The sequence below is a fragment of the Anas platyrhynchos genome, chromosome 18 (assembly GCF_047663525.1).
Source record: "Anas platyrhynchos isolate ZD024472 breed Pekin duck chromosome 18, IASCAAS_PekinDuck_T2T, whole genome shotgun sequence".
Classification (NCBI taxonomy): domain Eukaryota; kingdom Metazoa; phylum Chordata; class Aves; order Anseriformes; family Anatidae; genus Anas; species Anas platyrhynchos.
Genome location: NC_092604.1, coordinates 4,398,995 through 4,420,421, shown reverse-complemented (window position 1 = coordinate 4,420,421; position 21,427 = coordinate 4,398,995). Strand labels below are relative to the sequence as shown.

The 21,427-nt window shown below is 41.4% G+C and overlaps 1 protein-coding gene across 1 annotated transcript in view; it reads right to left on the bottom strand.

The window, feature by feature from the left end:
* Positions 1–21,427, bottom strand: part of PNPLA7 (patatin like domain 7, lysophospholipase) — a 125,936-nt gene that overhangs the window by 66,047 nt on the left and 38,462 nt on the right. The window contains exon 20 of the mRNA XM_038188048.2: positions 10,282–10,395. Within this exon, the coding sequence (XP_038043976.1) occupies positions 10,282–10,395 (114 nt within the window). The remainder of the gene's footprint in view (positions 1–10,281; positions 10,396–21,427) is intronic.

The window sequence follows — 21,427 nt, the reverse complement described above, 5'->3', positions numbered from 1 at the left end:
GCACTGATTTCTGCAGTGCCTGTAGGAGGAAGGGAGATCAAACAGGTACCTTCTGACGCAGAAATTATAGCAGAGCAAGGAGGACAAGCTAAACAAAGTTATTTCAGTAATTTCTTTCCCATAGCCATAACTGCAGCTTCCTAAAGATGCCACATCAAGCTCAAGTTCAGTGAAGTTCCTCTATTTGCCCTGGCAGCAGACGCAGTTGCCACCACCAGCACACAGCAGCCCGACGCTGAGGCAAGCCGCCGGCCTTGGCCACTCGTTGCTCTGGAACCTCAGACCAGGCCTGAAACCCTTCGGCATGCCACAAGTACAGGCAGCTCTGGGATTCAATGAGCAGAGCTGGGCTTAGCCAGGGAAATTTGCCCCAAAGAGGGGAAGACAGAATTCCTACTAGCGTGGGTGAGACGGATTTCCCTCCCTAAGGGAGGCAGCCTGCCCCTCAGGAGCATTTGCCACACCCGTCCCTCACACATTCACCTGATAACCCACATCCACATAGCCTGACTCTACTCCAGCAGTTTTGGAAGTATTATTTATGAACATTTTACATTTCCAGACCACTTTAAACATTAGAATTTTAATTACTTTCTAAAGCCATATCCTGTATTTATAACTTTTCCTGGTTTACAGACAGCTAAGGAGAGCTTGAGTTAAATTGAAGAAAATGTCCAAGGTTAATGACAGAACTAAGAATAGAACCTACTGGTCTCGTTTTCCAGTTGGCTGCTCGTATTACCACAAAATATTATTTGTCTTGTTTGCTATAGCAAACCTTACAGCCTTGGTACATATAGATATGGAAAAATTATTTCCCCGGTGACTTTGTAAGACAAGCAAATTGCTAACCATAACAGGATGAGTCACTCTGCCGCAGTCATGGCAACGTCGAAGGAACATCAATTTGGGATCGTAGCTGAGAACTGCCCTCAAATTTCCTTGGAGTTTTATATTACATACACTGAATTTTCTTTCACAAAAAGGCAAATGTTTTTCCTTAAAAGAGGTTTGTCCATCAGTCTGAATGAGAAGTCGATATAAATCGCATATCTTCATCAACAACAGACCCAAGCTTCAGTGATTTACCTGAAGCCATTACTCTGCAGAGCAGCTCTCACCAAGTTCAGGAGAAGCAGGGAGAATTCAAAATGAACAGGAAAAAAAAATAAAATGTCACCCATCAGGTTTCTAACCACCTTCATTTAACCCCACACACACAAGGTGCAGCCACACACAAAAGCAGCCCCAGCCAAGAGACAAGGAAGCCCCGGGGCCAGAGAGGACCTGGGCAGCCTGGAGCGGGGCTGGTTTGTCTTTGGGAGGGAAGTGGGGGAAAAGAAAATAGAAATTATCCCCCAGGCTAGGAGGAGATATCAGGGAAACAAGTTATTACAAACATGCCAGAGAACACCCTCCTGGGGGAGACCCAGGCAGGAGAAAGCCAGATAACATGGGCACTGGCTGGCAGATACCTTGGTGCAGTCACTGCAATCTGGGCAGTCACTCAGCAGGCAGTTATTCCTGTGCTGCCTATTTTGGTGCACTTCGTAGGAAAAATTTAGAATTGGCAGTGTGACCAGGTAGAAGAGAAGGCAGGAACTCCGGCAGTGCTGCTGGGAAGACTGGACTGACCTGGCAGAAGCGCTGTGTTTGCGGTACCCGTGTGGTGCAGCGTGCCATGCAGCCCCAGCAGTGTCCCAGAGCAGAACCAGGGAGAGACTCAGGTATCGCTGTTCGGAAGCAGACAAGACTCCTGCCCTCACTCCCAGGCAAATCTCAATGCCAGTCTCTCCCAAACGCAGTGCCAGAAGAGTGCTGAGCTCTTCCCAGACATCTGGGCATGCAAAATAGTCTCATTTCCATTGTGGCCCCATCACGTAGGGCCAGATGGCCTTTCCAGCACAGTTTGTGTGGGGTGCTCATCCCTGAAGTGAATCTGGGATTTTAGTCTCTTCTAGCACCGACCCACCCAGACCTTCAAAGACTTGCCCTATACTCCACATCCACTGGCACAGAAATGCTCAGTTTAAATTTAAGGTTTGAATTGAGTTTGAAACAAACTCTGTGCCAAAAAAAAAAAAGGCAGCTAGCTGGAGCACAGACTTACCCGAGAACATTGGGAGGCTTCTGAATTATGCCAGAATTATTAACTGCCTGCAAAGTAAACACTGCTTTTTGACCCCTTGTACTATGGAGAGAACCAAATGCGTTTTAGTTTGTGAGGAAGTTGAATTTATCATTCCTTATGATTATAAACCAGGCTCAGTTGCTCCTGCTCACATCATCATGCTCCTGCTCAAATCACCACAGTTAACCACTTCAACCAATAATGAGCAGATGTCAATTATGCACTTTTGTTGAAAGTCCAGTTATGAATAGAGGTACACGGATGAAATTGCCATGCTGCAGGATGAACTCGTCCCTGAGGCTAGGAGAGCATTACCCTACCCAATGCAACCACGTCAAGCTGCAAAATGATTCCAAAAGTTCACATTGGCAAGGCTTTGCCAGCAACCCAGGTATGGACCTGTAGGGTGTCGCAGCGTAGCTCTGGGTGCCAGGGTACAACGAGGCCTAGGCCAACTGTCAAAACAAGCCTCAGAAGCAAACAGATTCACTCTCCAGAGCTTATGCAAAAGGCCAGGAGAAAAGCTTACTTTACAGGGCTACAGAAATACTCAATTTTCTATCTTGATAGCCACTCAGGACACAAGATTTACCCGTATCATTCTGCAAAAGCCCTGAATCCTCTCCTTCTCTGCAACTGTAAAATGGCAAAACCTGTCCCAGAGGAGGGCATTCAGTTGAGACACATTTTGCAGAGGAGACAGTGTTCTTCCTCCTCCCACCTATTCACTGTTTCAGATTAACTCATCGGAACACTTTTGTGCAGGGCAAAATGGGATAAAGAGTATTTCTCTTTCTCAAATGGCATTAGAGAACACTTTTTTCAGCACAATTTCACTATCTCCAACCTAGCTTTTACCTTGCCACTTACCACCTCATCTATGCAGAAACACGTTGTCTTCCTGGCTGTTTCTGAAACAACTCCATCCCGAGTCAGACCCACTCAGGTTGTCACAGCAGCCTCCAGTCCCCCCGGCTCTCTCACACCGAACAGAGAAGTCTGTTTCTGCATCTGCTACAAACTTCTGGCAAGCCATTAATTTTCCCTCTGCTTAACTAATGTTAAATTACTCAGAAGACCTGCAGCCTCTGCATTGCAGGGCAGGGACTAACTCCACATTCCCGAGGCGATTGTATTTGCCGACCTTGTGATAACTAATTCCAGTTTCAAAACAAACCTCCCTCGGTGATGGGGCCAGGCAGGATTACGCCACCACATCACCTGCTAGCAATGGTACAAACGCGCAGCTGATTACTCCATACACCTCAAGTATAGGAATTATCCTGAGCACTACCTGTTCACGGCTACTGTAATTCCTATCCTTGAACACTTCGCTGCAGAGTAACAGCTTTCCTATAGTTCTCTGAAACATTTCAACCTGCTGTCCACACCTAGCTAATTTTCCAAGGCTAGATTTTAGTTAAGGCTTTTCCTTCTATTCAACTGTGAAACTCTAGGTTAGGGCTTTACAATAGGTCCTTTTGAAAGTGACTTTAATGAGAATTCAGTTGTAAATAAGCATCTACAGGAAGGTATTTTCTTCCTGTGGATAGCATAGACTGCTTGACAAACCACCTGTTAATAGAAACAACAGGACCAAAAAAGTTCTTTGTCTGGTCTCAGCCAACTTTATACTAAACCAATCTAGAGAAATCCTGGGAAGACTGCACAAAATCTGCACCAATATGCTGTTTCTGAATTCACAGGCTATTACTACCAGTAACAACTAATTGACTTAAAAGGCACTATTTAGGACAAATATATCTTGGTTAGAAGAGAAGAAATGTATAAAAATTAAAAGCCAAAATGAAACAAGATACTCATCAACTCTGCTCCATGCTAAAAAGGAGGCCAAGAAGTCACATGCCAGAGATAAGACTGTTGGGTTGCTCCAGCCTGCATTTTTCCATCCACAGAGCAGGTGCTTCAGTAACTCAAGGAGCAACAAATCCACCATTTTCAAGACATGCAAATAATAATTAACCTGGGTATTGAAGAAAAGGCGTTTGTGGAATTAGTCCAGTTATGGCTTCCTACGATCAGACACGCATCCTTTCACTGTCACATCCTCACCTCCTGCCTCTCCTACCCCCATATGGGCTGCTCCTCGCCTTCAGGGCTTTTTGCTAGAGCAGCAATTTTGGAAGCTGATGGCATTTTGGTGGGGAAGGAAGTGGGGTGTGTTAGAGCGTCATGAAATGTGCTTCTCCTTGTAGCAGCAAAGCAAAACCAACCATAACACTATAGATTGAATCAAACTCTTCAACTGCTTCCTACTATTTTGTTGCAATTGTTAAAAGGCTTTTTTTTTTTTTTTAATAAAAAAATCTGGATTAGGGATCAGGTTGAACTGCATGTTATTTTACACTCAAGGCACACAGCACCTTTGTTAGAAAGCAAAGGCACAGTGCTTCAGAAGGACAGCACAACCTCCTGTCAACGGCGTCTTCGTGCAGGTTTCTGGTTTAGGAAACGAGCCTTGGCTAAAGTAACCAGGGAGCAAGCCAGACACACTAGTTTGGATCTTGTACAACCAACTGACATATAGCCCTACAAAGCTGAACACCATTTTCCTTCCAAGTTTACTCTGATTCTCTCTAGTGAATCCTCTAGCATCATCCACACCCACAAGCACGGTGTTTTTGGAAGGAATAAAACAGCTGCAGCTGAGCTGAGCGTTGTCATCCAACTAAGAAATTTAGAAATAGCGTATTTAATAGTTAAGCCTTTAAAATTTCAAAAACAGTGAACTAATAGACCACTTTTAGTTTAAATATGTTAAATGACAATTTATTGATGCCTTCATAGCAGGGTATGATAGACCTTCACATATATCAGAGATAAAGGACAATCAAATGGGCTTTCTACCACACAGTGACCCAATGTGAATAAGCTAGTGTGGAAAAGAGGGCTGCCAAGGGCTTTCTATTCTATACAGTAAACACAATTGGGGTAAAATAGTAATAATAGCCATTTTATCTATACAAATTCACATAATAGCAGTTTCGTTTCTGTAGAGTTCATTCCAGGACTTGAGATCATTCTCTACCAGCTTTCTGAAGGTTTTTTGGGGGTGGCAGGGGACAAGGGAGGAGGAGATGTAAATCAGCTCATCAGCTTTGATAAAACCATGGCATTATTGAAGCTTTGTATCATCCCAGATCAGTTAACCAACAAAACACTCCACTCGCCACAGGAACAGGGAGCTTAGCAAGGGGTCTCAGATTAAAACTTTAACGGCTTGAGAACTGTGGTGACAAAGCAAATCTTAAATGCTCACTCACAACAATTCCTGGCACCTTTACAAATGCCACTAAAGCATACAGAAGAGCTGAAGCTTTATCCTGGGGTCATTTGAGCTTCTGATGCCTGTGATCATTTGTGTCTTGAAGAAAAATGTCAGTCTCGCATCACGGCGATGACTAAGCACTCGCTCCTGCCCGCCTCATGACGGGTAGCTACAGTCGGTGACCACGCTTCCGCTGAACATTTCTCTTTTCTCCTTTTCACATCCACCTCTCCTACTGTCAAGGAAAACTTATTTTAAATGGGCCATGAGAACAAAACAGAAAAATCCGGAAGCATGGCCTCTCCTGACCTCTTCCATAGTGCCACATCAAGCTTAGCTAATGCGCTGCACAATGTACACAATGCTGGAGGGGAGCACTCAGAGGAGCGTGCATTATGGAACCACTTTGTAAGGCAGATAACCCTCGGGAAAGCTCAGTCCACCTCAGAAAAGCTCTGGTTAAAATAGGCATAGAAAACTAGCAGAACTTGCTGGTAAAGATGATGCGTTCTGAATATATTTAAAACCCAAGGGCAGACAGAGAATTAAAGGAAAGATGCAGAAAAACTCTGTAATTTCTAGTGTGCATTTCTAGCATGGAAAAGGTTGCCTTACAGTTCACTTCCCCACAGCACCAAAGCACTTTCTCAGTGCAATTTCCATCAACTACAGCAGGTCTAAATTTCAAGTTAGAATTAAAAAAAATAAAAAAAATCTTAGCTCAGTAGAGGCAAAGAAACCAAAATGCGATCCAAGTTATACACTGATGTTAGAATATCTCTGTAATCTGTTAACAAATTCTGCGCTCTTGCTACTGCTTCGAAACTGCTTCATGATGCCAAAAACCATGAGCTTATTCTCTGTCCTACTTTTCAGAACTGAAAGCAGTGATGAAAATAGAAAGAATCAATTCCATTTTACTCCTGCAACTCTGAAAAGCTTCAAGTAGCACCAGAAGCGAGCACGGAGGCTGTCAGAGGAGCAAATGCTCTCCCTGGCTGAGTGCCCCAGTGGCTGTGCTGGAGAGCTGTGGTCCTCAGGTGCGAGCCCTGAGAAGACAAAGAAGTTTGGCACTGTGGATCACTTTACCACTTTCAGACGGGAACATCCAGGCTGCCATACCCAGAATGACTCAAGGCTGAGATGCTTCTCTGAGAACCTAGAAGATGTAGATTTGACTGAGGAGGATCCAGAAATCAACATCTGTCATTTCTGGGCATGTGCTCTGAAAATTCGGCCATTACTTATAAATCAGATGAGATCCCCCAGGCTCACCCATCTGTTTCATCCCCCGGAATAAGCAGCTATAGCAGGTCACATCAAAGATCCCAGCAAAGCAGTATCCTGTCTGTAACAGGACCAAAGCAGATGTGCAGGAAAAAACACAAAAAAGAAGGCAAGCATATGGTGCTTCCCCGAGCATCAGCTGTGCAATTTTCCACTGAGCATCACAGCTCAAAAAACCCAAATTACTGTAAGGATGAATAGAGCGCTATTTCACTCATTTCTCACCACTCCCATCCGCAAGCACAACCCATGTTTACAATTTTCTTAACCATCCGTAATATTTTCTAATAACATATTCAAGAGCCAGATCCCTTTCTGGCTCACTGACAAACATCAGGGCTGCTGAAAGGTTTGCAGGGTGAAGTCTCTCATCTAACTTCCAGAGCCATAGGGGTTTTCAGCCTTCACACATAATAGCAAAGCTCAAGGGTAACTAACTGAAGTGGTAATCCTGCCCCACTAACTGCTCAGCTCTCAGCTGTTAGGCAGGAGATGAAGGCTCTTTGGAAGCTGCCAAAAACACCAAAACAAAAGCAACTCTCCTCTGAACTAAGGGAGCATTTCCCATGGCTCAGGGGACAAGCACCACTGTTTCATCTCTATTCCCTCAAGCAAGACCCAGGTGAACTTAATCTCATCAGTCAGTCAGAGGTGCCTATGTTGGACAGAAGCAGTTTGTTTGCTTTTCCTTCCTCTACAATACAGTTTCCTGATTTGGAGAGGAATAAGAGGGAAATCCTTCATATCCCACTGCTCAATCACAAAATAGCTCTTGCTACCTAGTCAATTATTTCAAAAACCATTGCACCTGCTATCTGTTCATTACTTTATTACTTCTGGTTGGATAGGGAAAACATCATAAATCCTGTGTATAAATAACTCTACTAGAACAGCAGGAGAGAAAATAGGACATAGTTTGTTAGCCTGTCCCTCTGCTCAGCACTGAACACCACCTCAAACAAAAGGATTTGTTAAGATATTATACAAATCTTTCAGCCTTTCCAGGGAGCACAATCACCCTTTCCTTAATAGTCAACTGCAATTTCAGTACACTACCATTTGCTCTGTCTCAATACTGTGAGTAATTCATGCCCTTTCTTTCAGGAGATAACTTTATACACTTGAAAATATCTATTATTTCTTCCCTTAACCATTCAATCATTTTGCTTTTAGAGGTTAATATTTCTAAACACCAGTCAGCCATCTTTTTGTCCTCTTGCTTCTCGTCAGGTGATCTGCCTCTTCCTTCAAGCATGCTGCTGCAGGCTGATACTGAAGCTTTTCAACCATCAGGAATGCAAAGATTTCTTCATTCAAAAGCATTTTAATAACACTTATTTTCCTCAACTGCATGACATTGTTAAGGCATGTTCAGCTTTTGATCTCCATCATTCTTTTTCTAGGAAACTGCTCTCCAGACCCTTCTCTGCATGCAATTTATTAGTCAACAGCTCGAAAACTTCTCTCCACTTTAATGCCCTGAACTTCACACTTGACTTTGTACTTTGATTTCAGATTTTCTACCCAATTGTTTTCCTCTATCACTTGAGTTCTCTCACTTCTATCCTTCCTCTCTTTCGTCTAGTGGATTTAACAGACCAAAAAAAAAAAGACAAGAACTCTGAGTTCATATAAATATTTTATCTTACATTCCTAAGACAGTCTGAAGGCACTAACTGCACAAATCCCCTATTTATAGTCTCTTACACTCCTTTCTACTTCTAATGCTTGTTCTTAAAATCACCCTATAATGAAAACAAATTCCCAGTTTTGATACTAGTTAAATATTTATCTTCGAATTTGGAGATCTCAAATGGCAGCAATTAAGAATATGTTTCTCTAACAGCCTTTTTGAGAGAACTTTTCATTAAGACCTATATATTTCATTACAAACAATTAGCCAAATTATGTGCAAGTCTAAAGAAAAATAACTCCATCCTCAGAAAGGTCAGCAGCTTGTGGCTGATCAAACATGTTCTTTAAATGTGGGAAGATTATTTAATTCTATTATAAATAAGTGTTTAAATTATACTATAGACATAGCACTTAAGTTCAACTTCCACCACAAAGATTCACACCTCTACATAGAGTGCCCTCCAGGGAAAAATGATTCTGATCATTGATAAAATAGGGCAGAATGAAAGAGAGACATTAATTATTGCCCGAGACAAAAATGCAGAATTGGAACACAGCCTTCGTGCAGATTAGCATTCAAGACATTATTAAGTGTTAAATGTTTAGTGCTTACTAGTAATTTATGGTTTAAATGTCTACTGGTAACACTTAAAATCATCCACCGTGTAAGGAGAAAGGTGGTTTAAGAATTCCACCTGGCTCATTTCCTCGCTTCCCGTTTGGTCAGCAAGGAGTGATAATGAGAAGGGCAACTCAAGACAGCACGCCATGGCATCGTCACCCAGTTTATGGCTAGCTTTGTACAAGAAGTTCTATAATGCTAACAGTTCATAAACCTGGGCAAGAAATCTCTTATGTTAAATAGAGAAGTATAGAATCAGAGGAATATTCAGGAGAGATTCAGGGAACAGAAGTGCCTTAATAACCCATAGCAGAAGTTCGAAAACAATTTAGCAAAAATTGTGCTTACAGGGAAGCCAGGAAGATTATTTTCCCTTGATATGCATCTCTTCTGCACACTTACTGCTAGGAGAATTGCAGTAACATAGACAAAACCGCCACAGTTTTTGTAATGTGAGAAATTATGAACACATTCCTATTTTACAGTTACCAACATCTCAGAAATGTTATTATGGTCTTCAAAAAGCAAAAATTGAGTATTTTAATCAGGTTTGTCATTTTGGCAGCTTTTTAAGAAATCTTGCAAAATAAGTACATATTTTAAAGAGAGAAAAAAAAAAAAGAATTTGAAGCAACAGCATTAAAGAATCATCTTTAATGCTACCAACACGATTTAGTGCTTAGTACAATGTCTCTGATGCACTTAGAGACAAAAAGAATTAAATTTCAAGTCCGTCACTCTTAGATTTGCATTAGAGAGGTATAACATCAAGTGAATTAAAGAAAATGGATGATTTGATGGATTCAAGGGAGCAATCATAGTCTTCAGGACACATAAAAATATGTCAGTTGCAGAATCAAGATGGACAGCACGGAATGCAAGGATGAAGAAAACCAACTCCCAAGTCTGGGAATAAAGGTACATATAATCAAGCCTTGACTTTGAGTCCTAGTGAGCAGGACAAGTGAATAACAACATTTTAAAGTGATTTTAAAAAATCAGACTGTCATTTATCATCAATACCACTAAGCAATTTCCACTTTACTAAATACACGTCCTGCGTTTAGTGCGAACTTTTTCCAGATATACAGAAGAGCCCTAACATAAAACATGCCAATATTGATTAGAAGATAAAGGAAGAGAAGCTGGTAAAAGCCTGGTATAGATCAGATCAGACAGACACAGAACAAAATGTTTTCTCTGTATGCATCAATCATACAAAAAAAAAAAAAAAAAAAAAGACTTGGTGCTTAATGGAGAGTTTTAGCTCCTAAGATAGCATTTAATGCAGACAGCAAAGAGTTTTAATTTTCTTACCTGGGGGAATTTGCGTTTGATAGATGTCAGTGCTCCCTCTGGGAGTTTGGCAAGTTCGGAATCTCTGACTGCATGAACAGTTGTGGCTCTAGGTTGATGGGTTAATGCCTCTACCTGAAAGAACAGAGCCAAAACATTAAAGATAATTAACATGTCGTAAAAATAGCATGTCAGGGTGAAGAAACTGAACAATTCCCAAGGACTGGACGATCATAGCTTTTGCTGACATACATTCAGAACAGAACATTATTTTTGCCCCCAAGAGCCCTTAGAGCCAACTTACTGAAGGCACATTTGTCTGCAGCAAGTATCAGTATATTCAAGCCAAATCTCCCAGATGCACATTCTGCTATCTGATAGTTTCAGTTTTTCCACAGACCGGAATCCATAGCACCAAAAGACAGACGGTATTAAAGTAGTTTTGTTGAGCTTCTGCAAGTTCTTGCACACAGTGAATCTCTGCAGCAAGCAGAACTATTTTTAAGGCTTGCTAGAAGAGCAACCGGGGGACACAACAAACTCAATTATCACAACAGAAATTATATGCTTTTGCTGTATCTTTTAATCTTTCATTTTTAAGTGGAAAAAAAAAAAAAAGCCATCTGAGAGAAAGAAGAAAACTCACTTCTCTATTGCTTTCCCTTTCCTTCCTCCCCCCACCCCATGCCACCCTGAAATACTTTGTTTTTACTCTCAGAAGCTGAATACCAGAAAACTTGCAAAAACCAAGGCTTTCTAAACCTTAAAAGGGAAGAGGAGCAAATCAGCACACTTTAGCCAGACTGGAGCTTCATTTTTCCCCAGGTTTTTACACACAGGCATGAGTATCTGTGCTATGTAAACACAAAAACGAGTATGCAACAGCCTGAATATAGTGCCCAATTATTTAATTTAGAAACATTTAATTTATTGAAAATTGAAGTTTAAAGAAGAAAATGATCATGCGATGAAAATTAATACAGGGATATTTTCCTTTACAGGGAGAACTGACACAATATAAATAAAAAAGGGCTGTAAAGCCCTGCTCCGCGAAATGCAGCTGTGTGCTGAATCCCCTGCTGTACCATCCGCACAGCCCTGAGCCCATCACCAGCTCCTATTTTGTTTTGAAATGCAGAAATCAAATTCCCTGGTGAAATATTTTCACATGCTTAATGAGATAGCCTGCTAGGCGAGATGGCGTCACTCGGAGCTCAGGCGTGAGCTCCAACATTTAATTGCTTAGTAACAGCCTGGTGCACAGTTTTGCAAGTTTTAGCACTAGGCAATGTTTACCGGGTTTAATATCCATACATCACGCATTCAGAGAAAAATGGTGGCCGCTGTAGGAGCTGTAATTACTGAGGTTAATACACAAACTACAAAAAAAATCCTCGCTCTGGCTGCAATTCACAGGCACTTTTTAAGTGTCATTTTAAGTTGTCCAGCAGAAAAAAAAAAAACACAAGTAACGCATCAGCTTGCAATTATTTTTTTTACAAATTTTGTTTGAAAGCTTATGTTAACAGCAAATTCCAACAGAAATAATGCCTTCATTACTGAAGTAAGGGCTCAGACATACAAAGTTACTATAATGTATATAATACACTGCACATTGGCTAAGCTCTGCCAGGCATGCACTTCTGCCTGCACTACAAGAAGATTAATTGAAAACACACAACGCCATGACCCCCCTTACAGCAAGAGTGCTGTCTTGGAAGACTACATGTGCACAAAATGGACAGTTCAGACAGCCAGAACATTTAGATCTCAAAAACTTGCAATTAGTCCAGAAAGCTGAGATCACAGCCTGCTAATATTAACTCCCTAAAATAGCTCATAAAAAAAAGCTTATATCAACAAAAGTTGTGTCGTGCAGGAAAAAATACACAAGTAAATTAGAAGTCACTCCATTTTTGCAAGACCCAGCCTTCGGTTTTTGTCCAGATGCCAGGGATGTTTTATCATGTAATGACATTTTAAACCAGTTACACAGATCACAAGGTGGGAGGGAATGTCACGCCATCGTTGTACACACATTTACAGGTCCCCTTCAGCTTCCCCAGATGGTTGGGTAATGTCTTCTGTTTATCTCTGCCCCCTAGTACAAGCTTTTGATCACAGTTTTTGGCTCTGCCTTTTAGCTTCCTTATCCTGAAAGTAGATTAAGAACTGTAATTGTTAAAATAAGACCCTGTCTTCTCGAGCAGTCATCACCCAACTGAGTTCAATTTATATAAAGAAAAACACTCGAACTGTCTAATATCCTTTTCCATTATTTTCATTATATAAAAGTGCATAAAATTAACCATGCTCCAAACAGGTCACAAGTCTTTTTACAAATCTAATCTTTTCTGAAAGGGAATTAAATTTTAAAACAAAGCCTCAGGGATTTTTTTCTCCAAACCGTGACTTTGTCTGTTTCAATTGTAACTTGTCCACAGGCAGAACAAAAGGGAGATGGAGACATTTTTCAAGCCTCCCTTTCAAGGGGCCATTTAAATCTCCAGAGAAGTGGCATTTGCAACACCGGTGTTATGCACCCCTGCAAATGCAGCAGATTTGTTGAATGCAATTCCCACCTGACTACAGAAAATGGATCTTGTATTACTCTCTTGCCCACACATACAATATAAATTTTGCCATCAGCTTTAATATTCTCATGCAAATACACGCCGGTATTGTAGCATGGAAACATCTGGGTCCCAGGCACTGCAGCAAGAAATTCAAATTTTGCTTTCCCCTTGGATATCATCATCTGCATTACCAGCATCTATTTTTATTAGTTTTCCCAAACTATTCATATAATAACTCTCCATCACTGGAAGAGAAAGAGCTCTCATTCAACATTCAGACCATCTGTAGGATTATTCTGAACCTTCACTGCATTCTCGTGTCTCCTCTCTTCACACCCTGTGGTTAAAAAGCCTTTGTTGCACCAGTTCAAAGTTCTCTGCACATGGGAATTTGCCTCACCAAATCAGCATTTGGCTATTCCTACTTTTTTGGAGACAGACACATTCTAACCATACAGTCATAGTTGTCCCTAGTCAATTATACTTTTCCTCTTTATTAAGAAATTATCTGAGATGACACTTATTTAAGAGGTGTAGTTTTGTGGGTTTTTTCTTTAGAAAAAAAAGCTCTGAGCAACATGTACTTTCTTAAAATCCTTTCAGCCTCAGAGCACATTCAAACTCTTGTGGCTCCTCTGTTCAATGAACATTTTAAACAAGCTTACTTATTTTTTCAGGTTTGTAAGTAATAAAAGAATTCAAGATTTAGCGTAAAATTTTATGTTGAATAAAATCACCTGTGATCAGCAGAGCAACCTCATGAGATTATTTCTTTAGTTAGAAAAAACAAGTTTAATATCAAGATCACCCACCACAGCTGCAGGAATCAACCAACACTAAGTCACCAACATAACATTAATGAACATTTCAAATAAATAAATAGCAGTATTAATTATTTTCCAAATCTTTTTCAATCTGACCCTAAATAAGAGAAGGAAATATTGTAATTTGTATACATGTGAGTAGGTATATCTACTACCCAAGGCTCCTTTTCAGCTTCCTTCTAGACTACCAGAATCATCATTTATCCATCACAACATGAACACGGCTACAACGTTTGTTCCACTGTAAGAAAGAATCACTAATCTCCTTCCCACCTCTTTTCAAATTCAAGTCAACACGATATATTTTGCTTGAAACAAATAGTACATCTGTCAGTGCTCTGGTCCTTCTCTCCTAGCATGCATTCTTCCTCCCAAGTGACAAGCCTCTGAACAAGTTCTTCCCTTCACTGGTGTTGGGTTTACTTTGCCTTTTAATTTTTAATTCACCCATGTACTTCCTCTCTCCCTCAAACAATCCTCTGGTTTTCTCAGAGTTCACTGAAGGCTGCAGCCTGCCATCTCTTCTGTGCTATCTAGACTGGCTATTCTTTCCTCTGCTTATTATTTAATGCTGGAAACTCAGCAAACCCACAGCAGTGTTATCTCTGCTTTGAAATCAGTCTCTTTGAAACCAATTTGCCCAATTTCAGCAGTTATGCTAAAACATTAAATGTTCTGTTCATTGCTCACCTGTCTCTAAGGTCTACCCTTTGCCTCCTCGTTTACAGCAAATATCAACATCTCTTCTCTCTTCCACCTCCATCACATCCTCAAAAATCTGTCCGCACGTCATTGTCTTTACTTCCATTTCCTTCAAGAGCTGCATGAAGCAATGCTTTAAGTACTATTAACAATTTGCATCAAGGAGCAGATGTAAATTGAGTGTTATATACTCTGGGGTTCTTGTAACTGATCACAAGTTTTACCATAGGTGGCTGTCCCTCCTTTGCTAACGCAGTTCTGTTGTTCCTATCGGGAAGGAGGGAAGCAAAATAAAACCTATAAATAGACCTACGCTCTTTTTACCATTTCTTTCAGTTAATTCTGACAGGTTTTTCTCATCTTCTCCTAATTCAGTATTAAAAAGCGACAAAAACATCACGTACAATGCCCATGATTCACAACCCAAGTTTACAAGTTCTTTACAAAGAAAAAGTGTTAAAAATCCTTTAAAACAAGGGGAGAAAGCAATTTATATTCTCATGACCTCTTCTGACTTTATTTTCAACACTCATTCCTGACAGTTCTTCTTACAGCTCTCCAAATTACACAGATGGAAAGTAAAAACCAGCAAGCAGCATCATCTTCTGCAGGTTGGTCTAATTACTCCAAAATTCCTTTTTGTGCTACATCCAACAAACCACTTTGAATATTTGCCAAAGTGTGTGGATAGTGCCAATGGAAGACGCACAGCTATTCCCCACACTTAGCCTTGAGCATCTCAGAGATGGCAAGAAGGACTTGACCAGCACTGGGGCTGTTTTATGTTAGCCCATCTGCAGGCCCAATAGAAGATATCACTTCTCCAAACAAATTCAGCCTCATTCTAACAGGTTATTGGGCAGCTTCTCCAATAATCAAACAGCAAAATGCAAATAATTTCAAAGTACGATTTCTTGCCTATACTATTTTTCCACGTGAGTTTCTAAATCTCTACAGCAGGCTAGTACACTGGTCCAGCCTGAATTAGTGACACAAGTCCACAGGATGGTGTTCACATTCACCAGCCCATTCTCCCAGACCTTCCACGAGCAGCAAATTTACACCCCTGTGGCTCTTCTGCGCATTCCCTTCCCCTCCACGTTTATAATATACTGCTTGCAGTTTCTCCTCCTTCATAGCTACCATCCTACCCCAAGAATATTTTATTCTCTTATATATCATACCTCTTCCTCTCATAGCAATCTTTTCCTCGCTACGAGCTCATAAAAAGCTGCATTTATCTCAGCCCAGGAGGAGCACCACCCCTGCACTGCCACCCTCCGGGCACAACACAGCAGGAGCCAGCAGCAGCCACAGAAACGTGAGGCTCAGGTCTAACACGACCCTGGCAAGGTTAGGAGCCCAAAGATTAAGTTAAGCAACTTAAAATCTTCATCGTCCAAATCCCCATTCATGACCTCCCCAATCACTGCCTGCCCGTGAGCCTGGTATTTGTAAGCTTTAGAGTTTTCATGCTCCCTCAAGACACTTTGGTGGGGGTTAGCAGCCCACGAACAAGCACACTCTTACAGAACAGAAGCTGGGGAGAAGGGACAGGACAAATCCACTCGTGTTTTGATGAAAGCAGCACTGCGCCTAACAAAACAAGGGCAAGAACTCTGGTAACAGCCAAAATAAGTTATGAGGTGTTTTCTTCTCTTCACGATGCCTGTAACCTCATCACCAGAGGAGGAAACGGGCCGTCCTGGGCAGTGGTGCAGCACTGCAGCCAGATGCTTCCCAGCACAGTCCCTGGGGACTCCCAGCTGACAGCTCCCATGTGCCAAACCTGCACCTCTCCCTGCTCACACAGCGCCCACCACGTGCCCTGACCGCACCTGGCAAAAGGAACAGCAGCACCTGAAGAAACGGGAGGGCTGCCACGAGACACCAGGAGACAAGGCACAGGGACAAACAGAATACCCAAGGAAGTGCAGAGGCACTGGTGGAGGCCTAAGAAGAAATATCAACACTGACACCTGCTGATAGTTTCAGATGCTCAAGGAACGGGGAAAAAACAAGCCAGATGCACAGGTACCAGCAGCACACTCCCATCTCCAAATCCAGCCCAAAGCAGCAGAGCAGTGCAGGCAGACAAAAGCCACACACGTGGGTTGTCACAGCAGTACTTTTGCCAGGCTAGGCCAGGAGATGAAGCTGCTGCAACTGAAGAGGGTGATGCAACATAAGAAATGTTACCTGAAGGGCAACCAAACCCTACGTGGAACTTTTTTTTTTTTTTTTTCTGGTTTAAACTAGCTGTTCTCAGGCCCTGCCTGAGCTGATTTGCACGTGAAGCAGCAAACACATGATGTTCATCTCAAACATGTTTCCTCTAGCCATCAGTTAGGAAGGATCTAAAACGTTAACTTGCTTGTATCTGAAAAGGACAAAGGAGGAGACACTGCTGGAAGCAATGAATGAGTGGGAAAAGCAACCAGACAAGCTGCAAATCGATGCTATTTGTGGGAGCAGTGCCAGCGGATGAATGCAGTACACCATGTACTCTTGAAAGTTGTTCTAACAACCACCTTCTGCAATCCTTTGTGTGCCAAGTTAACCCCATGACTGAGGACATTCAGCACTTCTGCTGTGCAGAAAAAAGGAATCCAACTCCCTCTCTCCTATTTCTATGCATATAAATAAGATTTATATACGCATACATACACATGGATATACAAGACATATGCACACACTTACAGACACACGTAGAATACATGCAAAAATCAAGACTGAGCTTCCTACCTTTTGTAATTAAGGCAGTGGAAGTCAGGTTCTCCTGAGAGGACTGAGCCTGCATTTTGTACCAGTGCAATGCCAGTCCTGTAAGCAGCAGTGAATGTAATGAAGGGACAGAAAAGGGAAAGGACAGACCTAAGAGACCTACCTAGTGTATTTATGTTTCACTCCTATTTACATGTGGCTGTAGAAAAGATGGGAAGTTGCATGCACATTTCGCTCCCATAACATAACATGATAGTCAAAACAAAAGAAAAACAAACAAGCAGAAAACCTCACAAATACACCAAATGCTACCTGGAGCACCCACCAAAAAAGAAAAATCCATAAAATTTATTGACGCTGTTTGAAGAGCAATACCACTGGCAGGCACACTCCTGTTACGACGAAATGGTGCTTGAATTTCAATGATGGAAGCAGGGATAACAGAACATGGTGACCTGCTCAAATGCTTTCCTACAGGGGACAGATCTGATTGCCTTTGACTCAGCTTGACATACATCACAGGCATACCAACCCCAGCTGGAACTTTAGCAACATCCTTCCCCATTCTTCTCTGCTGACTCTTCCTCCATGAATACTTTTTTTCACCTCTGCTGGACTTTGCGTCTCACTATTTGCAAGCCTCCAAGTATTTTCATGATAAAAGAGATCACAGTTCTCTTCTATTTAATGTTGCTTGCCAAAAAGAAAAAAAAAAAAAAAAAAACTTTTGCTAATAACTTATTCATACATTTAGCAAAGGTTAAAGGGGACAAGGTATTAACTCTCATCATTCACAAGCCAGTATAGTTTGATGCAACATTTCTCAAAATGGGAAGGAGAAGAGAGCAGAAGACAAGTGAAATGTGGGATAGTCCTGAAGTGGGGATCAGAAGTTGTACCAAAAGTTAACTGATACATGGACAATAGCAATGATATTATCAAAAGGAAGCTTAGCTGGAAGCAGAAGGGAGACAAATTAGCTTAAGGAATGGCAGTTTGATGAATGAAGTCACCTACTTGAAATCCAGCAGGTCACCACATCTACCACTGTCTGTCAAAGATCCTTATATTCTCTAAAGAGCATTTGGCTAGGGAGATAAAGCTCTCTGCAGTTTTATCTGTGGCACCTACAAAACCAAATTATCTACCCACATAGTATTAATGTCAGATAAATTAACACTAGTTACATGTTATTTCAGTTATGAACAGTCTCCTACCTTCATCAGCTGTTAGAACTTGAGACAAATCAAGATACAAGATAAATTGTTGTAATTAAGAGAACAAATTGTGGTAGATAAGAGAATCTGAACAATATACACTACTCAACAGCTCACACCAAGTGAGGAAGCCCCCAGAAAGCCAAGGTTCAGAAAACTCAAAGCAGTGACTTCATTCCAGCAAGAACGCCCCCAAAACAGGTTTAGAAATCAGGACACTGAGCTTCTAATTTCAGTCTGACACTAATTCAGCTGTGCAAATATGAACTCATTTCTCAAGTCTTCCCATATCTCACTTCTCTGCTGGTAAATACCATTATTTTTTTTCCTTACAATTTCACACCTAAGTGCTAGGCAAGTAATAATTTTTAGTAACATATTACCAAGACAGGCGGTGGAAGAGATGGAAGGAGAACACCTCCTTCCACAACCACATGTTCCAGCTCAATACTAAGGTAACTTCTTGGACCTCATCCGCCTCCAATTTCCATAGATACAGCCTGTGCAGAGTACCTGAGGTGCACTAACCTGAATTCACCTAAGATTACCTAAGATTATTACTAACTTAAAGCTTTGGGAATGAATTCATGGCCTGAAAAAAAGTTACATGCAACTAATGGGCAAAATAAAAAAAGAATCCACACTCTTCAAAATTACGAAACAAAACGGCCTTAACAGAGCAGAGTTTGCCCAGTGTTAGTGCTGCTGTTGAGGGCACAACGATACTCAGCTAGCTTTGGCACTGTCAAAAGCAGGCAGTGTATGATAACATTAATACTGATAAAGAACAAAAGCCTGACAAGTGTAATCCTGATACCGGTGTTTCCTTTGAGGATTAGTATGCAATTAAAGATTTCTAGCAGTGTTACATTTCAAAAGGACAATGCTCCAAACCCCTGAGGAAATCATAAGCCATTTACAGATTATTCTTTCAACTTTTTACAGAAAATAGCCATGCACATTTAACTATATTAACATTAATGAGAAAAAGAGCTTAACATTTGAAAACACTTATAATAGCCATTATTTCTAAAACCAAGTGTGATTTCCTGCAGAGCAGAACTGGTATGCTGCAGCACTGGCAGATGAGCACTCTGTAATTTAGCACTTGTGCTGCCCTGCACTGAAAATGGTAGGGCAAAAATATCCTCCTGCACTGGTTTTGCTACCTGCAAAAAAAAATGGGTATAAACCTACTACTAAGTGAAGGGCATCCTGGTTGTTAGAGAGAGGCAGAAAGAATCTTGAAGTAACCAGAACATCACTGCTACTGCCCCAGCAGGACATTTTCTGAAAGCCAACTGGTTTTCTAGTAAGATACTGAAGACAGCAGTTTTCTGAGGCAGGTGGCCACAGATAAGTCTAGCTATGACATATGCAACAGCCCAGCTTTTAAAAATATTATAAGCTCAACAGCTGTCATCAACATCCCGAAGAACTGTCTGGAGTTCTGACTTCTTAGAAACACCACTGCCTTTCCACTTAAGCCGCAGTGCTGACTCACATAAAAAGCTAATTACATCGAAGATTCTGTCTCCATCCAGGTATCTGAGGGGAGAGGGAAATACAAATAACTTTTCTTTGGCAGGAGATTATTCTGCAAGATTTCTACTCCCCCCCTCCCCTTAATTTCTTCTGGAGAACACCTGGACCCTGTAGAAAAAAAACCTAGAGGAGGTACCTTTCATTTTACCCTTTAGCTCATACAGCAATTTAATGAAGTCACAATTATGTAACAGCCTGATAAAGCTTCAACATTTTTCCACATGCAAATCTGTGGGAAATGGCACCAACAAATTACAAAGATTCTCCCCTAAACGGGTCAAACCAGAGTCTCTAGACAACTGCACTATCATCAACTGTATTTCATACATGAGGGAATTATTGGATAGATCATCATTGTCCTCTGACAGTTACATGCAAGGCCTTCCAAGGAGTTCTGACATCACCTAATACAGCAGCTGGAACTGCCCATCAGTACGATCATTAGCAGCAAGCATCTGGCATCGTCCCTCTTACAAGGCTCTCGAGGAATAGCGAACGTTTCCCACACGTAACTACTCTGGTCAGCTCCAAGTAACAAGATGAGGAAAGCAAACTTTGCAGTATCTTATCCGTTCTTCTCCCCCTGAACTGACAGACCTCAGGAACAGATGCCATTGAGTCAGTATAAGGAACAAAACAGTTCGAGCTACACGCTAATCCTTGGGAGCGCCTGCACATGCTTGAAAAATTAACATCTTGTCTGAAATCCTTCATTTTTCCGGACTTTTCCTCTGAAAGCAGAAATGGCAGATACTCATCTCTTATGCATATGACACATACCATTTTAAAGTTCTGAGATAAAGGAATAAACAAAAATACATCGATTACAAGACTTTTGTATCAAGCTAGTGTCCACAGTTCAGAATGACACAGTGGTATTGGAGAAACTTCAGGGACGAATACACCACAGGTTGACCAAACTATCAGTTACTAATACCAGCTACTAATTTAATTCCTGCAAGTACCTAGAACCCTCCAGTTACTTTATTTTCTTGAAGAACAAAGAAAAAAAAATAAACACATAGCAGGCTTTTAAAGGTTTATAACAGATCTTGCAGAACGGGATAAACAAATCCTTTTAAAAGGAAAAATGTCATTTTACTAATGCCCTCTGCAAAGAACGACTACATTAATCTTGGCAATCTTTACAAATCCTCCCCCATGTTTTTCAAAAGACAGACAGAGCATCGAGATTCGTTCAACAAATGGCAGCATGAGTCAGTGGGCCTGGGAGCCGTGGGTAGGAAGGAGTAGATGACGTCCACAGAGTCACAAAAGTCTTCAAATGATTCATGTCATAGCATGGATCCAGAAAAGTGACTTCAGTTCAGATATAAACTGAACGGGTATTTCTGTATCCATGTCCAGGAATTCACCCACAAGCATGGCACTGTCACAGCAAGCACGTACCAGTCCATCCACTGCATCAACCTCTCTCCTCACCAGATAAACAGTTGAGCCAGCATGAAGTGTGATGCCAAAGAAGGCACCACTGCTTATACAGATAGGGTGAATTTCAACCACATGCTCCACTGTCACCCAAAACTGCTTTCAGAACGTAGAACAGCTCGGTTATCTT